This window comes from Ursus arctos, unplaced genomic scaffold, assembly GCF_023065955.2.
Source record: "Ursus arctos isolate Adak ecotype North America unplaced genomic scaffold, UrsArc2.0 scaffold_27, whole genome shotgun sequence".
NCBI lineage: Eukaryota > Metazoa > Chordata > Mammalia > Carnivora > Ursidae > Ursus > Ursus arctos.
In genome coordinates, this window is record NW_026622952.1 from 11,194,150 (window position 1) to 11,218,108 (window position 23,959).

The 23,959-nt window shown below is 36.8% G+C and overlaps 1 protein-coding gene across 1 annotated transcript in view; it reads left to right on the top strand.

Annotated features, from left to right (window-relative positions):
• Window positions 1–23,450, top strand: part of ERI1 (exoribonuclease 1) — a 34,737-nt gene extending 11,287 nt beyond the window's left edge. Inside the window, exons 3-7 of the mRNA XM_026508359.4 lie at window positions 401–611; window positions 4,877–4,960; window positions 6,415–6,524; window positions 8,579–8,693; window positions 17,857–23,450. Coding sequence (XP_026364144.1) covers window positions 401–611; window positions 4,877–4,960; window positions 6,415–6,524; window positions 8,579–8,693; window positions 17,857–18,099 — 763 coding nt within the window. The 3' untranslated portion in view covers window positions 18,100–23,450. The remainder of the gene's footprint in view (window positions 1–400; window positions 612–4,876; window positions 4,961–6,414; window positions 6,525–8,578; window positions 8,694–17,856) is intronic.
• Window positions 23,451–23,959: the final 509 nt, after the last annotated feature.

The window sequence follows — 23,959 nt, forward strand, 5'->3', positions numbered from 1 at the left end:
CTGAATTTTCTTACTCTGAAATTTGTGCTTGGCCTGTAGAATAGTTCAACATCAATTTCAGTTTTTGTAATACATCAATCATCTTAGTATATAAGGCAATATGGCTTTGTAGGTGGTGTATGCTAACAAGGCTTATGGTTTGAAATACTAGTGTAGGAGAAGTGCTCTTATGTACTACAAAAAACAAAAAGTTACTCGGGAAGGAAAATGTTGATGCTGTTATATTTGATTTTGATTCTTTGCTAATTTAGCTTTAAGTTTTGCTTTCTTTACATTTATTTTAGCTAATATTTGCTAAATTATGCTGCGACTGCCAGTGGTCAACCCAATGTCAGCAGGTAAGGCTTCAGATTCTTGATTGTAAAATTCACCTCAGTTCATTTTCTTCTTCTTTCCTCAGAGGGGTAAAGGATGTGCTAAAGAAAAGGCTGAAAAACTATTACAAGAAGCAGAAGCTCATGCTGAAAGAGGGCAGTTGTGCTGACAGTTACTACGACTACATTTGTATCATTGATTTTGAAGCCACTTGTGAAGAGGGTAACCCACCTGAATTTATACATGAAATAATTGAATTTCCTGTGGTTTTACTGAATACCCATACCTTAGAAATAGTAAGTGAATTGTTGTATTTCAATTTTATTCTTAGCAGCAACTATTCTGGTGTTCTCAGGTAGAGCAGCAAACTCATTTCCTGTTTTAAAGCTGAATGGGAATTCTGAAGTGGGCTGTTTGCTCTTGTGTACTTTGTATCAGCTTGATTAATAGAAAAGCTGTAATGAAAGAATTGCAAAGGATACTTCTCTCCTTTTCCAATAGCTAAAATTATAGTGTTTTTTTCTGTTTGCTTGGAACACATATCTGGCTGGACATAAGAATCTCCTAGGGAGGGGAAACAAATGTCTGGCCCACATCCCAGAGATTCTGATTTAGTTGTTCTGTGGTGAAGTCCCGGACATCAGCATGTTTTTAAAGCTTCTCAGTTGACATGCGGTCGGGGTGAGAACCACTGCTATGGACTACTGTATGCTGTGATCTCTAAAAATGGCAAATTACAGAAATCACTTTTCAACTTAGAACTGGCCATCTTTCTGGTGAAAATTTTAGTGGGGAAATGACACTTCTAACCTTGGCTTCAAGACCTATAACATACATGCTTTAGATACTTATTATCACTGCATTATTAGTTCAGGAAGTCAGCAGGAATTCTCCAGATACTACTCTTTGCCTTGTAAAATCTGAGCAAGGATATATCAACATCTTGGCCATCCAGAAGTTATGTCTTTCTATCCCCAGTTGCCACCAACACGTTGGGAGCAAGTATAAAAAGCCTTGTGTATTAAAATGCGTAGGTTTTTTTCTTAGTGTTGTTCACAGTCTTTTAGTTATAATCAGACTATTTATATAATTTCCTTGTCCAAAGAAGATTAAAGTCAATAAATTAAAAGGAAAAAATGACAACCATGAAGGTAATAATATTGCATTACTCACTGGATTCCACTTCTCTTTCTTACTCAGGGACATTGTTCTAGCAAGTCTTTGCCCTCATTTAGACAGTAGATTTATTGCTTTCTACTGTAATGTTCCCATTCATACAGATGTTTTACTTTTCACACCATAAAAAGCTTTCACTCTATCCCATTTCCCTGCCAGCTACCTTATTTGTTTGTTCTTTGAAAAAGGTACATACTGCTGTTTCCTCACATGCTCTCTTAAATTCACACTGTCTTCAATCCCATCACTCCACTACAATCTCTCATTAGTGTCATCTTGGACCTTTACCTGAATCCTGGTATGATAGGCCACTTTGTCCTTAAAATGTTTTCTGCAAGTGACTTTCAGTACACCTCATTCTCTTGATTTGTCTCCAGCCTCATTGGGTTCCCCTTTATAATTTCCTTTGCTGGTTCCTTCTTTTCTTCACAGCTCCTAATACTGAATACCCCAGGATTCAGTCCTAGGTCCTCTTCTCTATGTAGATCCTCTTCCTTAATTTCATCTACTTCCATAGCTTTTAGAAACTATATGCTAAAGGGGCGCCTGGGTGGCACAGCGGTTAAGCGTCTGCCTTCGGCTCAGGGCGTGATCCCGGCGATCTGGGATCGAGCCCCACATCAGGCTCTTCTGCTATGAGCCTGCTTCTTCCTCTCCCACTTCCCCTGCTTGTGTTCCCTCTCTCGCTGGCTGTCTCTATCTCTGTCAAATAAATAAATAAAATCTTTAAAAAAAAAAAAAAAAAGAAACTATATGCTAAAGACTTACAGATCTATATTTCCAACCCGGACCTCTATCCCAAATCCAATCTACTTCGATATTTAAACAGACCTCTTCACATGTCCCAAACTCAAATTACTCTCAACCCATTGTATGTTCAGCCTTCCCTAGCTTGAGTGGTGGCAACTCTGTCCTTTAATTACTCAGTTCAAAACCTTGGCGTCATCCTTGACTCCTGTTTCTCTCCCACCGCACATCCAGACCAACAGCAACTCCCATTTGCTTTGCCTTCAGGATACATCCAGAACCCAGCCACATAACTGCACTGCTATGACTCTAGTCTGAGCCCCCATAATTTCTTGTCTGGATTTACTGCATTCACTAGCAAAGCGGTCTCTGTTTCCTTCCTTGTCTCTTACAGCCAATTCTCAACATAGTGGCCAGAGTGATCCTTATAAAATATAAGTCAAATCATTTCCCTTCTCTGCTTAAAACCCTTTAGTGGTTCTCTATTTAACTCAGTAAAAGCCATTTTCCTTAACATGAGCTGGCCTCTTATTACCTCTGATTATGCCATATTGACCTGCTTGCTATTTTTCCAAAATGCCAGGCATGTTCTACCCCTTCACCTTCCAGGGCTTTAGTTCTAATTCCTTTCCTCCAGATGTCTTGCTGCTAATTCCTCCCTCCCTCCCTTCCTTAGTTGCCACCTTCTGCATAAAGGTGATGGATGACCTATTTAATAGTGTAGCTGGACCCCCCTTTTTTTCTGATCCCATTTACCTGGTCTGCTTTACTTTTTTTTTTTTTTAAGATTTTATTTATTTATTTATTTGACAGAGACAGCCAGCGAGAGAGGGAACACAAGCAGGGGGAGTGGGAGAGGAAGAAGCAGGCTCCTAGCAGAGGAGCCTGATGTGGGGCTCGATCCCAGAACGCTGGGATCACGCCCTGGGCCGAAGGCAGACGCTTAACGACTGCGCCACCCAGGCGCCCCTGCTTTACTGTTTAATAACCGTTATCACCTGTTAACTTACTATGTATTACTTAAGTGATAGCTAAATATTTGGTCAACAAGTGCATAGTTCTCTATAGCATCATTCTGATAAAAGTGTTAAGTAGCGAATAAAGTTTTATTAATAGTATGTTTTATATTACCTGCCTGTAAGGGAAGTTGCAGCATATTTTTGAAAGATTTTCATTGAAAATTATAAAAATATTGATGTTTAAAAGGATAAAGTCTTCATTTATCTGAAATTCAATTAAGTGGAATTTTTCCTTCTGCAGTGTGTCTGGTAAGTAAAGAGCATCTAACTTTTGAAGTGCAAACATTTTTTGCTGTTCTTTAATTTTGCTCTTTTACAGTAATAACCTTTATAACTCATTGACTTAATACCCTAGTGTGAAGAAAGAATTTATTCTTAGAAAATAAAACATTTACTTTTCTTAATTTTTGAATCTTCTGTCACAAAAAATACTCTTTGTCTTTTTCTCTGTATCTACCTGGTATTAATGATTGCTGCCCTTAGGCTTTGAAATTGTCCTTAAGTTTTAACAAGTGACTTAGCATGTTTAGGGAGGCAGTATTAAAATAGAGAAAAAAGCACTTTGAGATCTGAGCTTGATGTTAACAGTACTGGCCTTATGAGTTCATAGAGTTGTGATTATAAGATGAGAAGACGAGTGTGAAAGCTTGAAGAGGTTAAAAGTGCTACAAAATATAATACTGTCACCCTTTAAACTACTACATCTCATGTAGTTCAATTTTGACTATTCAGAATTCAGTTTACTGGAATCAGTAGAAAAATAAGGATTAGTCAGGAGTAGATGAGAGAGTAATAATCTAGAGCTAATTTATTATAACCAATGATTGGCATTTCTTCAAAGAGTTTATTATTATTTAAAAAGCTGTTAGTAACTTGAAGTTGAGGTTGCATTATTAAGCTTTATGGTTTCAAATATTAGAAACAACATTATCAATGTTTTGCTCCTCAAGAAAATATTTGAGCTTTGACTTGAAGACTTGCTTTCAGATACTTGCTTCATCTTAAAAAAATTTTTTTTGAGATTTATTTATTTTATAGAGAGTGCACCTGTGTGCACACGCAAGTGGGGGAGGGGCAGAGGGAGAGAATCTCCAGCAGGCTCCATGCGCAGCACAGAGCCCGATGTGGGGCTCAATCCCACGACCCATGAGATTCATGACCTGAGCCGAAATCACGAGTCATCACTTAACAACTGAGCCACCCAGGCACCCTGTCTTAAAAAAATTTTTTTGAAGATATATTTATTAGAGAGCATGAGTGGGGGGAAGGGCAGAGGGAGAGAATCTCAAGCAAACTCGAAGCTGAGCAGGGAGCCCCACTTGGGGCTGGATCTCATGACCCGTGACGTGAGATCACGACCTGAGCGGAAACCAAGAGTTGATCGCTTAACCGGCTGAGCCAGCCAGGCACCACTCTTCAAATTTTTAGACAATGAAACATAATTAAAATTAGAGTGCTTTGGGAGTGGAGAACTATCCTTAAATTTTTAAAATTCTAGACAGGGCTATACCATGAGCACCTATAAAATTATAGTCTTCTGTGACTTAATGTTTCATGTATTTTGTGTCCTATATCTGAAGTCATAGAAAATACTTTAACTTGCTCTCCTTCCCTTGTAGGAAGATACATTCCAGCAGTATGTGAGACCAGAGATTAACACACAACTTTCTGATTTCTGCATCAACCTAACTGGAATTACTCAGGTTCTGATTCTGTGTTCCTTTCTCTAGAGTTTGAAAGAGATTCTGAAATTAGTTTTTATTTCATAGTTTAAAAAATTATTGTAAACAAATTAATGTGGTACTTTCTTTACTTGGTAAATATTTTTCATATTATAATATTAAAAAGTAGAAAAGCAAATTTTATACCTTATAAAATCTTTCTTAGCCTTTCCTCTTAAGGACTCGTAATGATGAAACTAAAGGTTTAATTTGTTTACATCATTAGTAAAGTAAGTGTTACGATGGTGGACTTGGAGAGGAAGTTTTGAAAGGTATCTGTTTATAACCTGACTTGATACATAGCTTAATAATTTTATAGGTCTCTGATTTTTTGTTGTATTCTAATTGCTCTTTGTTCATTAATTTGGTTCCTTTATTCATTTACTCATTCACTCAACAAATATTTGAGTGCCTTCTACAGTATTTGCCAGGGTACTGGGGATACAGATATGGTCAAGTCAATCTCCTCAGCTTACTCAGCTATTTATAATCAGGAGGACAGACAGACTAAACCAGTGGTGACAGTATGGTTAGAAGACTGACAAGTCAGTGTTTTATCTGGATATTATGGGCATTTTATGATAGAGGGAACGGAGAGCTGACCAGTGTCGTACTTCTTCAAGTTAGTGAACTTGGGCTGAATCATGATAGGTCAATAGGCAGGAAAGAATGGGCATTTCAGGTGTGCAGGGCAGAACCGTAAGTAGTTCGGGATGGTTCAAGCGTGTGTGGGCTGGGAAGAAAGTGGTTGAAAATAAAGCTAAAGTGGTAGGCAGAGGGAGCCACATCATGAAGAAGAGTCTGTGTGTCTTATCCTGAAAAGCTTGGAGAATGTTTGGAGGATTTTAAGTATGGAAGTGATGTGATGGACCAATTTAGGAAGATCAGTCTGGCAGTGGTGTGTCATCTTTTGTGGAAAGATCTGAGCTTTGAGATAGGGAGACCATGTTAGAGGGCCATGGCTTTCAGCTGGGAGGAGATGTCCCTCTTCTCCACTCTGGAGAATTAGTAAGCCACTGGGTTGAGGTCAAAGAAAGAAAGAGAGAGAGAGAGAGAGAGAGAGAGAGAAAGAAAAGAAAGAAAGAAAGAAAGAAAGAAAGAAAGAAAGAAAGAAAGAAAGAAAGAAAGAAAGAAAGAAAGAAAAAGAAAAAAGAAAAGAAAAGAAAAGAAAGACCATGGATGACCTTAAATCTTAATTTTGGGAGGATTTTATACTTCAGTTGAAAACGTTCCTAATGCCTGGCTGTGAACAATTTTTAATTATCTTAAAAACGAAATGTTAGGTGGATCTCAGCTAAGGAAATCATGTAGAGTTTAAAATATCATAGGTGAGACTTTCTCTTACTGTTCGCTTCCTTTCGACATTTGTGTCTGAGTATTTGCAGGACTACACGTAGCTACTCTTATTTTTATAAATGTTACTTTTATATCCTCAGGATCAGGTAGACAGAGCTGATGCCTTCCCTCAGGTACTTAAAAAAGTAATTGACTGGATGAAATTGAAGGAATTAGGAACAAAGTATAAATATTGCATATTGACAGATGGGTGAGTATTTAGGAAAATTACTTTTTATCTAGCTTTTTTAGGATGAAAGATGTTCATATCCATTTAACTTTTAGAATAACCACAAAAAAATATTTTCTGATAGTTCTGGGGTCTCCCACGGGAGACCACATTTTTCCTTTCACGTTGTTATTTATTTTTTTATTATGTTCAGCTGACCACTGTATCATTAGTTTTTGATGTAGTGTTCATCACATTCTTATTTCTACCTAAACTTTGTTTTGTTACTTAAACTTTGCATCCTAAGGACCAAAAAAAGAGGAGGGAAAGAATGATAATAGTTTAATCCAGGGCTAGAGAACTAGAGAAAGATAATATGTAAAACTAAAATGACTTTACTAAAGTCAGTTTTTATCGTGATACTTCCTTGCTCGAAGAAGTTCAGACTCTTAGTCTGGCTTTCAAGTTTCTCTTATCTAACCTTACCCCACCTGTGTAGCCTGATCCACCTGCCATTCTGGCCCACTGTGTGCATGCTGGCCATGAATCACATGGTGTGTCCTTTCTCTGTGCACCTATTTATGCTTTCCTCTCTACTGGAAGGCTTTCTTCCTTTACTGCTTCATTATTATTCAAAGCCCTTTTGTTTTACTCCACATACTACAACTCACACTGATTTTTTTTTAGAAAAAAAAAATGTCTTATAGTCTTTTATATATGTACCATTTGTGCTGCCATCCGACTGAGTATTCTGATATCTAAACTTTATGTAAGACTTATTTGCAGGGAGATTAAAAATCCTTTCTGAATAAGAACTTCTGGTACTTGATAGTCTTCCATAATGCTTCCTATAGTCTGAACTCAGAATGTGTGCTCAAAAGTGTTCGTTAGATGGAAAGCTTAGAGGGAAGATCAGAAGGATTGAAACAAGGATTACAGGCATTGTGCCAAGGCAGCTCCTATACCATAATGCTATTAAGATTGAAGAAGGAAGTCCTAATCAACCTCTCTTTCAAACTATGGACAGATTGTACACTAAAACTGAGATGTCACTTACCTAAAGGGTTTTTTAGTGACCCTTACATAGGAAAAAAGCGTTGAGTGTAGTCACATTATAATTGTGTTTAAAAATAGAAATTTTGGAAAATGTTGGTTGACCTCTTTAGAAGCCTATCAATTTTAAACATGAATGAGCAGTGTTCCTGCTAAAGTATGTAGGTGTTTCTGTCATAACACAGTATGTGTGATTCTGTAAAAGCCTCACGTTCTGAGACATCGCTCATACCTCCAGAAATAATTTGGGCAGCTCAGGCAGGCAGCTCCGAGTTAGTGGAAGTTGCCCCAGAGGATATTATAAATGCACGGAAACAGTAGGATCCTGGGGACAAGCACTCGTTTTTAATTTTTTTAAAAATATACTTGAAAGTACTCCTGTTGGCAGTACAACAGCTGAATTGAGAGCTTTTTTTCTTTCTTGCTAAAGGTTATAATTTGTACGGCTGTTGTATCACCTCCCTTTCCCTAGGAAAAACCATGTATGAAACAACATGATTTCCATATTACACAATCAGTATGTTCCTACTTAACTACGTAAGTTGATTAGTGTTGTAGAAACATGCTGTAACAGAACAAATTGTGTTCTCACCACTTAATAACAACTACTTTCGTCTTTCAAATATTTTGTTCATTTGCTTTTTCGTTTTATTTTGTTTCAAAGTACACCCTCAAAGAACTTCCTAATACAATAAACCTGGCCTTAAAAGTAAGCTTAGCAGAGTTATTTTGGGATTATGAAAAAATAATTAACAAGATAGAGGTCCGCCCAAGTAATCGGAACCATGAACGTGATCATGATTAGCCCAGTAAGATTTTTTTATGAAAAAAATTTGATATACCTGATTTCTACTTTTCTTTGTTGTTTATTTTTGAAATAGTATTTTGGAGGTATGTTAATTTTCCAAGCTTGATGATATGTGTGAATATCAGAAAAAAAGGTGACATGTAAATAAAAAACAAATAGAATGACTTAAAATACTAGTAAAAATAGTATAGCATTTATTTTATCATTTTTCCACCCCTGTTTTTGATTTTACAAGTTCGTGGGATATGAGTAAGTTCCTGAACATTCAGTGCCGGCTAAGCAGGCTCAAATATCCTCCTTTTGCTAAAAAGTGGATCAATATTCGAAAGTCGTATGGAAACTTTTACAAGGTAAAATTTCTCTGTTTTATTGATTATAATGCTCTTAATGATAAATTTATTACGTTTTGCATGTGTGTTAAGTTGTGATTTAATAGGTGCTTTTCACAGGAAAAGGCTCTCTACTTTAGTTTTAAGTTTTTATAATCCAAACATGAGGATGATCATATGAGTTTAGAAAGTTGAGCTGTTTTTTTTTTTTTTTCAATCTGTTACCATTATTTGAATAGGTTAGCTGTAAATACATGATCTTCAGGGAGCGGTTTGAAACTGTGTGGGTGTTCAGTATGTGAATCGTTTGTGGAACAAATGCTCCCCACTGAATTTTAATTTTATCAAAGTTAATACGTATGTGTAGTGTACAGTTTTAAAGTAGTACTACAAGGCTTATGAAAAGTGGCCTTCATCCACTACGGCCCTCACCAGTACTGGTTATTTTTCTCCTTACTCTTCTTATTCTCCTGAGGCAAACACTTCCAGCTGTTTGTAGACATTTCTTACCTTCATAGTTTATTTACCTTCATGGTTCTAAATGATATGCTTATCCTGTTTCTTGAATTTTCAGTTTGAGATACGTATGGAGTTCCTGCCATGGAAGATGAAGATTTGGCTCTATGAAAAAGCCACCATACCTGCATGTCCTTCCCCTCTGCGTGTCTTCTGAATCAGTTACATTATCTTTATAATCAAATCATTATTCAGTGCTTATGTACCTGTAGCAGCGGAGGGTGTTCACAACTTCTCCCCAGATTTTACAAGTGCCTTCGGTTGTTTTCTTATCCTTTACTTTCCATTCAAACTGTAAATCATTCTCAGGATTCAGAACACCCGGTGGTGAGTTCTCTTCCTTTCTTCCTTTCTTTCGTTGCCTTTCTCCTTTCCTTTCCTTTCCTTTTTTCCTTGAAGACTATCTTCCTGCAGCCTTTAATCCTGTTCTAGTCTGAACTATTTGTTCTGCAGGCTTCTTCTAAAATCATCCTAGGAGATTCTTTTCTTGCTTCTCTATCATGTGTTAGACTTTTTGTCATTTTCTTTCTTCCTTTACAACCTCATTTTGGTGAAGCAAATCCTAAAGTAGTTTTGTGAGAAAAAGTTCTTTCCCTTAACTCTTTTTGTAGTTTTAACGTTTTTTAAAGCTGAGAAATGTACATAAAGAAGAGTGGAGTTTAATTGTTTTAAAGTGAAATCCCTTGTACCTTCCACTCAACTGCTTTCTTTTCTCCCAGAGGGCCCCCCCAAATAGTTCATACTTCCATGGAAATCATTTTTTTGTTTTTCTTTATAGCTTTAATATTTATGTGTATATCCTTGTACCATATAGTTTACTTTTCCCTCTTTTTGAACATGGTGTAATTATAGCATCATACTGGCTGAATTGTTCATTTTGCTTTTTTCCTCAGGATTGTGTTTGAGATTCATTGATGTTATGTATGTAGCTGTAGTTTATTTTATTGCTGTGGAAAATTTCATTGTGTGAATATATAGGAGTTTGTTTATCTGTCCTACTTTGGCCATTTTGGAAGCTTTTAGGAACAGTGGTGCTATAAACATTCTTGCACGTGTCTTCTGGTGCCCTCGTGCACTCATTTCTCCAGGGTATAAACCTACAAGTAGAATTACTGGCTTATAGGATATGTGCATCATTGACGTTAGGTGATGCAAAAATAGTTTTCCGAAGGGGGTGTACCAATTTGCACTCTCCCCAGAAGAGTGGGTGAATTTATAATTGCTCCACGTCTTTGCCAGCATCTGGTATTGCCAGACACTTTAAATGTTTATAAATCTGGTGGACGTGGGATGCCATCTCATTAAGATTCTGATTTGCATTTGCCTAATTACTCATGAGGTGGAGCTTGAGCTTGTTTTTCTATGGTTATTAGCAATTCGAATTTATTTTGTGAAGTCCCTGTTTAAATCTTCCCATTTTAAAAAATGGGGTGATCTGTCCTTTTGTAATTGTAGATTACAATTTGTGATTGTTTATAGATATTTATCTTGGATACTAGTCTTTTGATTACATTTGGTAAATATTTTTTTTCCTTTTTTGTGAATGTATCTTTTCACTCATTTTGTGATTTAAAAAAAAAAAATTCTGTTATGGAAAATTACAAATATGTACAAAAGTTGACAGGTGTGATGAACCCTCATGACCCAGTTTTAACAGGTATAAGCTCATAGCCAACCTTGTTTCCTCTGTATCTCCACCCACTTTCCCCTTTCCTTACTCTTTTGAAGCAGATCTCAAATGTTATTTCCTTTGATTTATAAACATTTCATTGCTCCAAAAAATAAGGAACTGTTTTAAAAAACATAACCATCATACCATTGTCACACTTAGAAAAAAATCAACAGTAATTCTTTAATATCATCAAATGTCATAGTTTTCTTTTTTTTAATTTTTTTAATTATTTTTTTATTTTAATGTTTTTTTATTATATGTGTTAGTCGCCATACAGTACATCCCTGGTTTCTGATGTACAGCTCGATGCTTCATTAGTTGCGTATAACACCCAGCGCACCATGCAATACATGCCCTCCTCACTACCCATCACCAGTCCATCCCATTCCCCCACCCCCCTCCCCTCTGAAGCCCTCAGTTTGTTTCTGAGTCCATAGTCTCTCATGCTTCATTCCCCCTTCTGATTACCCCCGCTTTCTTTATCCCTTTCTTCCCCTACCGATCTTCCTAGTTCTATGTTCCATAGATGAGAGAAATCATATGAGAATTGTCTTTCTCTGCTTGACTTATTTCACTTAGCATTATCTCCTCCAGTGCCGTCCATGTTGCAGCAAATGTTGAGAATTCGTTCTTTCTGATAGCTGAGTAATATTCCATTGTATATATGGACCACAACTTCTTAATCCATTCATCTGTTGAAGGGCATCTCGGTTCTTTCTTTTTAAATTTTTGGTTAATTTTTAAAATTGAAGTATAGTTGACATTTATTAGTTTCAGGCATACAACATAGTGATTGGACAGTTCTGTACATTATGCCGTGCTCACCATCATATGTGTTACCATCTGCTAGCATACACCGTTATTACAGTATTATTGACTGTATCCTTGTGCTGTACATTTCATCCCCATGACTTTTTTATAACTGGGAGTTTATACCTCTTAATCCCCTTCACCTCTTTTTTTTTTCCTTTTACCTTTTGCGTTTTGAATCAGGATCAGAATAAGATCCACACATTTACAGTTAGTTGACGTGTCTCTCAAGTTTTTGATCTCTAAATTCCTTTTCCACCTCCTTTTTTTCTCTAATGATTTATTATTATTATTTTTTAAAGAAATGGAGCCGTTTTGGGACACCTGGGTGGCTCAGTTGGTTAGGCGTCTGCCTTCTGCTGGGGTTGTGATCCCAAGGTCCTGGGATCAAGTCCCGCATCACATCAGGCTCCTTGCTCAGCGGGGAGCCCGCTTCTCCCTCTTCCTGCTACTCCCCCTGCTTGTGCTCTCTCTCTCTCTCTTTGACAAATAATTAAGATCTTAAGAAAAAAAAAAAAGAAAGACCTGGAGCCATTTTTCCACTGTCTGGATTTTGCTAATTGTGTCCTGTGATATTAATTCAAATGTACCTCTATCCTCTGTGTTTCATATAAATTTGTAGGGGCTCAGTCATCTTTAGGTTTGCTTTTTTTTTTTTTTTTTTTTTTTGGTATACCTCCCAGGCAACAATGCATTCTTATGTTAGTGTGTCTTTCTCAAACCTTTAACTCTGTTTAGTCTAAGGATAATTATTAATAATTAGTCAAGCCATAAAATAATTTTCAAGTCTGTATAAAAACATCCACAGCTCACAATACATGAGAGTGTTCAGAAAGTTGTAGAGATAGTAAGGCAATAACATTGCCAGTGCTCTTTTGAGTAGAGAGTAGTATTTTTTGTGGATCTGTTTATGTTGACCAATTTATTAGGGGGCTCTTTTCTTTTTTTCTAATACTAGCAATGTATAGTCTTTGGCATGTACAAAGTATTCTTTCCTCCTTTTTAAAACTAAAAATGACTTTTTACCCAACCTTTCTTAGGAGTGGAAATAAATCATTAAATTTGAAAGTATCTCTTTCCTTCTCATACGTTTAAGAAACTTAGAGGGCAAGCATAATACTTTTCTGTTAAATAGCTGGCTTAAAGTGGCTTGGATTTTTCTGTAAGTAGGCTGAAACAATATGAATAAAAATACAGATTACAGACAATTTTATACTAGATTTTAGAAAATGAACTTATTTATGTGTGGCATGATCATACTCAAATGTAGTTTCAGAATTTACAAAATTATACAAACATGTTTGTTTCTTCAGTAGTTCTGTGTATGCATTAAAATGTCATTGGGGGGGGGGGGCCCTGGGTGGCTCAGTCGTTAAGCATCTGCCTTCAGCTCAGGGCATGATCCCGGTGTTCTGGGCCCACTCCCCCTGCTTATGTTCCCTCTCTCGCTGGTTGGCTCTCTCTGTGTCAAATAAATAAATACAAATCTTAAAAAAAAAAATGTCACTTTTGAAGTAAAGGTAGAATGAAATATACTTTGGAAAGGCGAAAGCTATGTTTGTTTTTGTTCTTTTGTTTTTGTCTTTTTTTTTTTTTTTCCTGTACAAATACTCAGTTCTGGGTTGGATTTGAGATAAGTTTTCATGGATTTCGTTTTCCACTGAAATTAGACAACTTCTGCCCTTGCTCTTCATCTTGTTAAATAAGAAGAGGCTTACTCGCACATATGAAAAGGTTGAAAGCTGCAGCAAAATGTTCATTGCTTTTCTATGAATGACTGGACCGTCTTCTTTTGCAGAAATCCACAACTATTCTAAAGGCATATCAGTAAATCTCATCTCTAGAGTATGATCAGATTGTACATTACAAAGCTCTTTTCAGAGTCAGGTTATGTGGCTGAGCAGGAGAGTCTTGAGAAAGGGTTTTTTATACCTACTCGTACTCTGGTGTTCGAAGGGAAGAAAAATACTGTCTAATTCTCTACAATTTTTCCAAATGGCTGTCAGTAGGTCTTGAGACTTGCAAATAGCTTTTCTCACTGTCAAGCCCAAGCAAAAGTGTGAACATTTAAGATTTTTTTTTTGCAATATGATTTTTCCAAAGACTCAGTTTTCTTCAAAATCCAAGAATCTTGTCACTGGAAGCTAAATGTTTTCTCCAGGGTCTTACAGAGATTTCTGAATTGGTTTATGTAATGAAAATGTCTAGGCTAGTTTTTGTAGCTCTTCTTCAAACCACTCAGCAAATTTTGGCCTACTCTTTTCCTACCATTTGCTTTTCAAGTCAGTCATCTTGCTGAGAACTTTTCCTTGCCAGGCCAGAGGAAGCATGAGGTTTATGCGTTCTTCATCCAGGTTTTCACACAGCTATTAAATTTTAGACATGATTGAGTGAATTGGCCTTTGTTTAATAGAGTTAATCATTTTTCTGGCACTATCCAGGACTTTTCATATTATCTCTCTCTCTCATATAGTAAAACATGCATAACAAAATTTACCATTTTAACCATTAAGTGCACAGTTTAGTGTCAACAAGAATATTCATACTGTCATGGAACCATTGCCACCATTCAGTTCCAGAACATTTTCATCTTCCAAAATTGAAACTATACCTTTTAAAGAGTGGCTCTCTATTATTTCCCCTTTCTTCGGCCCCTAGTAACCACCATTCTGCTTTCTGTCTCTGTGAATTGTACCACTCTAGGTATCTCATATAACTGGAGTCATACAGTATTTGTCCTTTTGTTACTGGCATATTTCACTTAGCATAATGTCTTCAAGATTCATACATGTTATAGCATGTGTCAGAATTTCCTTCCTTTGTAAAGCTAAATAATTCCATTGTTTGAGAAGTTCCTTACTTTTGAACGTGAAAAAATACTTCATTATATTTATATCACATTTTGTTTATCCATTCATCTGTTGGTAGACACTTGGGTTGCTTCCACCCTTTGGCTGTTGTGAATGATGCTCCAGTGAATGTGGATGTACAAATAACTGAGTCCCTGCTTTCAGTTCTTTCGGTATATACCCAGAAGTGGAATTGGATCATACAGTAATTCTGCGTTTAATTTTTGGAGGATTTTCACATTATAGCAGTGGCACCATTTTACGTTCTCACCAGTAATGCACAAGGGTTCCAGTTCTCTATCCTTGCCAAAGCTTATTTTCCATTTTCTTGCCTTTTTTAAAAATAGTGGGTATGAAGTGGTATCTCATTGTGGTATTGATTTGTACTTCCAGAATGATTAGTAATGTTGAGCAGCTTTTTGTGTGCTTATTGGTCAGCTGTATGTATTTGGAGATATGTCTGTTCAAGTCCTTTGCCCATTTTGAAATCAAGTAGTTTTTTTTTTATTGTTGAGTTTTAGGAATTCTTTTTTTTTTTTAAGATTTTATTTATTAGAGAGAGCAGGAGGGAGGCGTAGAGGGAGAGGGAGAAGCCGACTCCCTGCTGAGCAGGGAGCCCAATGCAGGACTCAATCCCAGGGACCTAGGATCATGACCTGAACCAAAGGAAGATGCTTAACCGACTGAGCTATTCAGGCACTCAGGAATTCTTTATAAATATTCTGGATACTAATCCTTTTTCAGATCTATGATTTCCAAATATTTTCTTCCATTCCATGGGCTGCTTTTCTCTGTTGATAGTGTACCCGTTGATATACAAAAGTTTTAAACTTTTATGAAGTTCAGTTTATCTAGTTTTTCTTTTGTTGCCTCTGCTTTTGGTGTTGTATCCAAGAAACCATTGCCAAATCCAGTGTCATGAAACTTCTCCTCTAGGTTTTCTTCTAAGAATTTTATAGTTTTGAGTCTTAGGTTTAGGTCTTTGATCCATTTTGAGTTAATGTTTTATTAGTGATTGCTTTGAATTTATAGATCATGTTGGGTATTATTGATAGCTGGATAATATTAAATTTTTCAATTTATGAACACAGATGTCTTCCCATTTATTTATGTTGTCTTTAATTTCTTTCAGCAATATTTTGTAGTTTTTGATGTACAAGCTTCACCTCTTTGGTTAAAAAAATTTCTTTTTTTTTTTTGCTAGTGAAATAAAATTGTTTTCTTAATTTCCTTTTTGAATTCTTCATTGTTTGTGCATAGAAATGCACCTGATTTTTGTGTGTTGATTTCGTATCCTGTGACTTTGCTGTCTTTTCTTATTAATTCTGACAGTTTTTTAGTGGAATCATTAGGACTTTCTGCATATAAGATCATGACACCTACAAACAAAGATTGCTTTACTTCTTCCTTTCCAATTCAGATCCCCTTTATTTTTTTTCATGCCTACTTGTTCTGGTTGGAATTTCTGATGTTATTTTGAATGGAACTGGTGAAAGTGAGCATCCCTATCTTGTTCCTGATCTTAGAGGAAAAGCTTTCAGCCTTCTCACCATTGAATATGATGTTCACTCTAAATTTTTTATATATGGCCTTTATTATTTTGAGGTAGTTTTCTTCTGTTCCTAGTTTGTTGAGTATTTTTCTCATGAAAGGGTATTTAATTTTGTCAGATGCCTTTTCTGCATCAATTGAGGTCATCATGTGGTTTTTCCCTTCATTTTGTTAATGTGGTTTGTTATATTGATTACTTTCATATGTTAAACTATCCTTGCTTTCCAAGAATAAATCTCACTTAGTCATGGTGTATAATCCATTTAATATCCTAAATTTGGTTTGCTAGTACTGTTGAGGATTTTTTTTAAAATATTTTATTTATTTATTTGACAGAGAGATAGCCAGCGAGAGAGGGAACACAAGCAGGGGGAGTGGGAGAGGAAGATGCAGGCTCCCAGCAGAGGAGCCTGATGTGGGGCTCGATCCCAGGACTCTGGGATCACACCCTGAGCCGAAGGCAGACGCTTAACAACCGAGCCACCCAGGCACGCTTGTTGAGGATTTTTGTATCGATATTTATGAGGGATAATGCTCTAGTTTTCTTCTAGTGTCTTTGGGCTTGATATCAGGATAATGCTAACCTCATCAAATAATTTATGAAGTGTTCTTTCCTCTTCAGTGTTTTCCAAGAGTTTGAGAAGGATTGGTGTTAAGACTTATTTAAATGTTTTGTAGAATTCACCATCAAAGCCCTCAGGTCCTGGTCTCTTTGTTGGGAGAGTTTTGATTAATAATTCATTCCTCTTTACTTATTGTAGGTCTGTTCAGATTTTCCGTTTTCTTCATGATTCAGTCTTGGTAGGTTGTGTGTGTCTAGGAATAGTTCATTTCACCTAAGTTCAACATGTTGGAAAAGTTACTTTTGTAAGCACATTTTTCTAGGTGATATTAAATGAAAGGAACAGAATGCATTGCGGTATTACAGTTTAGGATAATGATGTTTATCATGGTGCTTTTATATCATTTGCTTTGTGATTTTTCCCGATAACCTAGTGAGTAAGGAGTATAACTATTAGTCTTATTTTTCAGATGAAGAGACTGAGGCCCCAAGATATCATAGCTATACAAACTACAGAATATAAAACTTGACATATACAGAAGATAGAATAGTGGTTCTCAAAAGTGGAGGGGCATATTGGAATTTGGGCAGTGAGATTTTTACACTTATCAAATTGGAGCAAGTATTTAAATAGGTTGAAAAATACCTCATGATAATTTCTCTCATGCTGGATCTTCATTATCGTTAGTCATAGAAAGGCTAGTTTTTTTTTGGTCTATCTGTCTAAGGAGTCTGTCAAAATAATACATCATAGTAAAATGCCGTGGAAAAGAATGTTTGGGTTAAAATGGTAGAGCTTTGGGGTGCCTGGGTGGCTTAAGTTACGTGTCCGACTCTTGATCTCGGCTCAGGTCTTGATCTCAGGGTTGTGAGTTCAAGCCCCATGTTAGGCTCCATGCTGGGTGGGAAGCCTACTTAAAAAAAAATGGTAGAGCTTCAACTTAGATGTCCAGAACAATACATTTCCTTTCATAAATGATTTGTCAAATTATAAAACTGCAAACTGTTTGGATGTCTTGAGTATTCTACCTGTTTATATGTATTTTCATTTTTAACTTAAGATAATTTTTTTAAAGCTCTGAAGATTTGAGTTATTTATTTGCTTCATTTGACTAAGAGTATTCGCCCTTTGCCTAACTTTAGTTATTATGGTTAATTTTCCTTATTTTTCATAGTGACTTACAGACTACTAAAGAATTATTTACTAAGCTGTTTATTTTCCAGGTTCCTAGAAGCCAAACCAAATTGACAATAATGCTTGAAAAGCTAGGAATGGATTATGATGGGCGGCCTCACAGTGGTCTTGACGACTCTAAGAACATTGCCCGAATAGCAGTTCGAATGCTTCAAGATGGATGTGAACTCCGAATTAATGAGAAAATGCACGCAGGACAGCTTATGAGTGTGTCTTCTTCATTACCAATAGAGGGCACTCCAGCTCCACAAATGCCACATTCTAGAAAATAACAGCATTTTTGCCCTTTGCCCATGGATCATTCACTCTAACTGGAGTTGCTACAAAGAGGTAGCAGATGAATACTTATTGAATTAGTCCTGTGGTGCAAAATTTAAGCACCTTAAACATTTACAATCTTACTGCAGTTAAAGTTATATATAAATATGTGTGAACAGATTGTGTGGGGAGGGCATATTGAATTTTTTGTCACCAGCACTTTTGATATGAGCAGTATTTGTTACACAGTAACAGTTCCTGCTTAGAATTGACTTTTATAATTTAAGATGTCCAAGATGTGTCCCTCTTGGTTTTAAAACGCAAGGGCTTATTGGCGCTCCCCTTGAATGTCATATCTTATTGATGTTAAAATGTGTAATGTATTTCTACATTAACATTAGATCAAGTCATTTCTTACAGTGCAGGAAAGATTGGAAGGCCTTATGTAGCCTTTGGGTTTTAAGAATATCACACAGTCCTTTTGATTTTTGAATTCTATGTGTGAAGTTCAGCTGTGCATGGTGAATTTCATAAAGTACCTGGTACACATATCTGCCTACGTTTCTTTTCAGTTTGTAGTTGGAAGACTTGTGGTAGATTATAGGGTCTTGTTAAGAATTCAGTTACTGGTGAGGTTAATGGAAAGTCAGAAGAAAATACCATTTAGAGGAATATAAGGGCTGTAGCTCAAGCTTTTTCACACATAAACATTTCAGTGGGGTTTTTTGGACTTCATTTTTTGATTCTCCTCCCTCTTGTGACATTTATCTGCCCTAATTCTTAAATCTAAGAGACCATGCTTTGAAATAGACTAAAAATAAGGGTCACCACTTAATTTTGCATTTATATTCAACATGATGAGTAAGGTTAATAAAGTCAAATAATGCTTTTTAACATATCTTATGTTTTTATTACAAGTTGATTTTACATAGTGAGTGACCACTAAGTGTTAAATAGTTAATTCTTAACTAATTCTAAAAACAAAAGTGGGTTTATGGAGTTGAAAAAGCAAAACTCTTACCTACCTAGAAGCTGAAAATATTTTCTGAATTGAATTTCCCCCTATAGCTTTTCATGAACAATTTGCTTCTTTTACTTTCTATTAGCAGTTGTGATGCTACTTTATTTTAATGAATTAAATAAATTTTATAGAGGCTTCTAACCCTGGTGCCTAGGAAAAAAGAAGACATTTTTCTTGGTCTGAGAATTCTCTCCACAATGCTGTAGAAAGAATGAATTTTGCCTTTGAGCGGTAGTTGTAGAATAAGAATATAGACCTAACAAGTGGATAACAGAAGGCACAAGGGATTGCGATGCCCTTAGACAAACTGATACGGATTATAGCAAAACAAGGAAATCGAAATGTTTTACATTTATGCAGTAAACTTTGGGGGTGAAATGGATGTATGCTGAGATTTTTGTGAATCCTAAAAAGCACCATATAATATACATAAAGTATGGTTGCAAGTGTCAAAGAATTACCTTCAAATCCTTACTGAGTTATGGGGCCAGGGCAGAGCAGGGGAGAACAACAAATCACTCTTGAGATGTGGGTGCCGGGAGGTCCACTGGCACGCTTTTTAGGTGCTTTTTTCCCACATAGCCACCTTAACCTTAGAATTCAAATTCATGTCACAGCAAAACCGTAATTATCTGTTGCCAGCTTCTACAGTTGCTCATCAGCAGCTGAAATTGCAGTGGGGAAGTCTGAGGATGGCAAGGAAATACTGCCTCTTGTTTGTTTGTTCTTAAGTCAGACTTCTAATTTCTGGGCCGATTTTTTTCTTTTTGCAAAATAACCCAAGTACTGACAAACTCCTGTTGTATTTCTTTTTAAGACCTTCAGCATTACAAGCTGTCAATATCCTTTTGACTCAGTCAGATATTTTATTTGGTGATGTTTTACTCTCATTTTTTAAAAACTATTGAGAAGTAACTGACAAATGTAAGTGTATATATTTAAAGTGTAAATGTGATGATTTGATGTACATTGTGAAACAATTACCAAGATCACATCACTTCATATAGTTAGCTTTGTGTGTGTGTGTGTGTGTGTGTGTGTGTGTGTGTGAGAGAGAGAGAGAGAGAGAGAGAGAACGCTTAAGGTCCACTCTCAGCAACTTTCAAGTATAAGATACCATGTTATTAACCGTAGTCAGTACTGCTGTACATTATGTCCTCAGAACTTAACTCTTCTTATGACTGAAAATTTGTATCCTTTGACCTATATTACCCCATCTCTTCCATCCCCAGCCCTTGGCGACCACCATTCTGTTATATTTCTATGATATTAGCCTTTTTTTTTTTTAAAGATTGTACATATAAGTGATACCATGCCGTATTTGTTCTTGTCCATCAGCCTTATTCCACTTAGCTTTCCAGGTTCATTCACACTATTGCAAATGACAGTATTTCCTTTTTCTTTATGGCTGAATAATAATCCACTGTGTATGTACTGTTTGTATCAAGATATTTTTTGAGTTCTCTTGATTTCTTCTTTGATCCATTGGTTCCTCAGAAGTGTTTTGTTTAATTTCCACGTATTTGTGAACTTTTCCAGCTTTCCTCCTGTCATTGATTTGTAGTTTCATACCATTGTGGTCAGAAAGATAGTTGATGTGACTTCAGTCGTCTTGAATTTTTTGAGACTTATTTTGTGACCTAACATATGGTCTCTCCTGGAGAGTATTCTGTGTGTGCTTGAGAAGAACGTGTATTCTGCTGCTATTGGTTGAAATATACTGTATATGTCTGTTAGGTCCATTTTGTCTAAAGTATCACACAAGTCTCTTATTTCCTTATTGATTTTCTGTCTGGATGATCTGTCCATTGTTAAAAGTGGGGTATTGAAATCCTCTACCATTATTTTGCTGTCTATTTTTGTTTTTTGGGGGATCTGTTAATAATTAATATGCTTAGGTGCTCAGCATTGGGTACATAAATAATTGTTATATCCTTTTGATGAGTTGGCCCTCATTATTGTTATATAATAACCTTCTTTGTCTCTTGTTACAGCTTTTGAGTTAAAGTCTATTTTGTCCAGCGTAAGTATAGCTACTTCTGTTCTCTTTTGTTTTCCATTTGTATGGAATATCTTTTTCTATCCCTTCACTTTTATCTTATGAGTGCCCTGAAAACTTAAGTGAGTCTCTTAATGGCAGCATATAGTTAGGTTTTGTTTTTGTATCTATTTAGCCACTCTGTGTCTTTTAATTAAAGAATTTAAACCATTTACCCTTAGAGTAATTATTTGTAGATAGGGACTTAGTATCTCCATTTTGTTAATTGCTTTCTGATTGTTTTGTAGTTCCTTTTTTCCTTTCTGTCTGTCTTTGTGAGTTGATGGTTTTTTGTAGTGGTATGCTTTCTTTTTATCATTTGTGTATCTATTATAGGCTTTGGCTTTGTGATTACCATGAAGCTTTCAAAGTATATCTCATAGTTACAACAATCTTGTGTAAGCAAGCTGACAGCAACTGAACTCAAAAATTAAGCATTCCTTTAGCATTTCTTGTAAGGCAGGTCTAGTGGTGATAAATTCCCTCGGTGGTTTTTGTTTTTGTTTTTGTTTTGTCTCGGAAAGTCTAGCTCTCCTTCATTTCTGAAGGACAGCTTTGCTAAGTAAACTATTCTTGGTTGACAGTTGACAGTTTTTTGTTTGAGCATTTAGAATGTATCATCCTGCACTCTCCTGGCCTGCAAAGTTTCTGTTGAGAAATCTGCTGGTATCAGACTTTTTTCTTCTGCTGCTTTCAAAATTCTTTTTTTCTTTGATTTTTGAGATTTTTTTATTATGTATCTCAGTAAAGATTTCTTTGGGTTGAATCTATTTGGGATCTTTGAGTTTCATGTACCTGGATGACCATATCTCCCCAGATTTGGGAAATTTTCAGCCATTATTTCTTTAAATAAATTTTCTATCTCTCTCTTTTTTCCCTCCTTCTGGGACTCCCATAAAGCAAATGTTGTTTCAGTTGATGTCCCATAGTTCAAGTAAGCTTTCTTTACTCTTTTTAAAATATATATATTTATATGAATGACAGTTCTTTTAAAGGATTTATTTATTTAAGAGAGTGAGTGTGAGTGGGGGGAGGAACAGAGGGAGAGAGAGAATCTCAAGCAGACTCCCCACTGAGTGTGGAGCCCAACTCAGGGCTTGATCCTAAGGACCCTGGGATCATGACCTGAGCTGAAATCAAGAGTCAGCCACTTACTGCCTGAGCCACCCAGGTACCCCTATGAATGATATTTTTAAAAGGTGTGTGTGAGGTGTACCACTTAAACCTAGTGAGACAGGCGTCAAGAATCCTACTTGCTGAATTGTGAAGCCACATTCAGTGGCTGAACCAGACATTCTACTGTTTGCTAGGATTCAAATCTGGGTCCTCTTTTCCAAGTCTTAGGGCCTGTAAGAACATAAAAGTTCCAGTCCTTCAGTCCTGTGGGCCCAGAGCAGGCGTATCCAGTGGTTGCTGGGTGTGGACTGCAAAGAGAAGGGCGACCTGCACACAGTGAGATTGAAGGTGAGAAGAGGGTCCCAGCCCTCCAAAGCCCTTGGTGCTCAGCTCTAGCAAAGGAGCTGGGGGTGGGACAGTGAGACCCAAAGGAGAGAATCCCCAATGAGTCAGCTTTCTGCACCTTGTCCTTGTCCCCACCCAGCACAGTGCACACACCACTCTGCAGCCCAGACCAGCAGGCCCTTGTCCTGAGCTCGGGGGCCTAGAAGGGAGAATATCTGGCTCATGGTGGTCTGAGAAGTGTCAGAGCACTGTGCTCTGGGCTACCCACCCGGGTGCAGGGTCCCTAAGACGGCCAGTCCCCCGTGGGCAGTGCCATCTTCACTGCAGGAGGAGGTGTAGGTTGCCTAAACCATGAACTCCAAGCATCTTCTCTCCCCAGCAGTGATGGTCCTTGCTACCTTCCTCCCTGTGGGTGAGCCTGCCACCCAGCCCATAGATTCTGCTACCATCCCTCCACTGGGCTGAGTCTGTGCTGTCCTCTCTCTTTTTTTACTCTATTTTTTCTTATCCTCTGGATGGTATCAAGAGATCTGTCTTCAGGTTCTCATGTTTTTTTCTTCTGCCTTATTTGAGTCTGCTGTTGAAGTTCTCTATTGAATTTTTCATTTTATTCATTGTGTGGTAGTCTCCCCTTTGTCCACTGGGGATACCTCCACTGAATACCTGAAACCACAGATAGTACCAAACCCTATATATACTATATTCTTTCTTATGCACACTTACATATGATGTTTAATTTGTAAGTTAGACACAGTAAGAGATTAACAACAATCACTCATAATGACGTAGAACGATTACAACAATATACTATAATAAAAGTTATGTGAATGTGGTCTCTCTCAAAATATTGTACTGTACTCAAGTTTCTTCTTGTGATGATGTGAGATGATAAAATGCCTGCATGGTGAGATGAAGTGAGGCGAATGACGTAAGCACTGTGACGGTAGTGTTAAGCCACTGTTGGCTTTCCAACAGTATGTCAGAAGGAGGATCATCTGATTTGGGTGATCCTGAATCGTTGAGCCATGACAGTGTCAGTGGTTGGATGGCAGGAGCAGACCATGTTGATGGTTGGGGATCCTCCACAGTTGAAGGGTTTTTTTTGCTGAAATCTTTTAGAAGAACATTATAATCAGAAATGGTTGTCTTTGTAACTCATCAAAGTATTGCTGTAGAAGTTGTAATCCTTTGGTGATCATATGGGTGACTTTAATGTTGCGTTCCATCTGAGGATTGTATTCCATAATTTTGTCCTTCAATGTTTGTGCAATTCGATATATGCCAGCAAATTTTGGCAATGTCTACATTGATGGTTCTGCTTAAGTTTCTTTTTCATCTTCCTCTTCTATACATG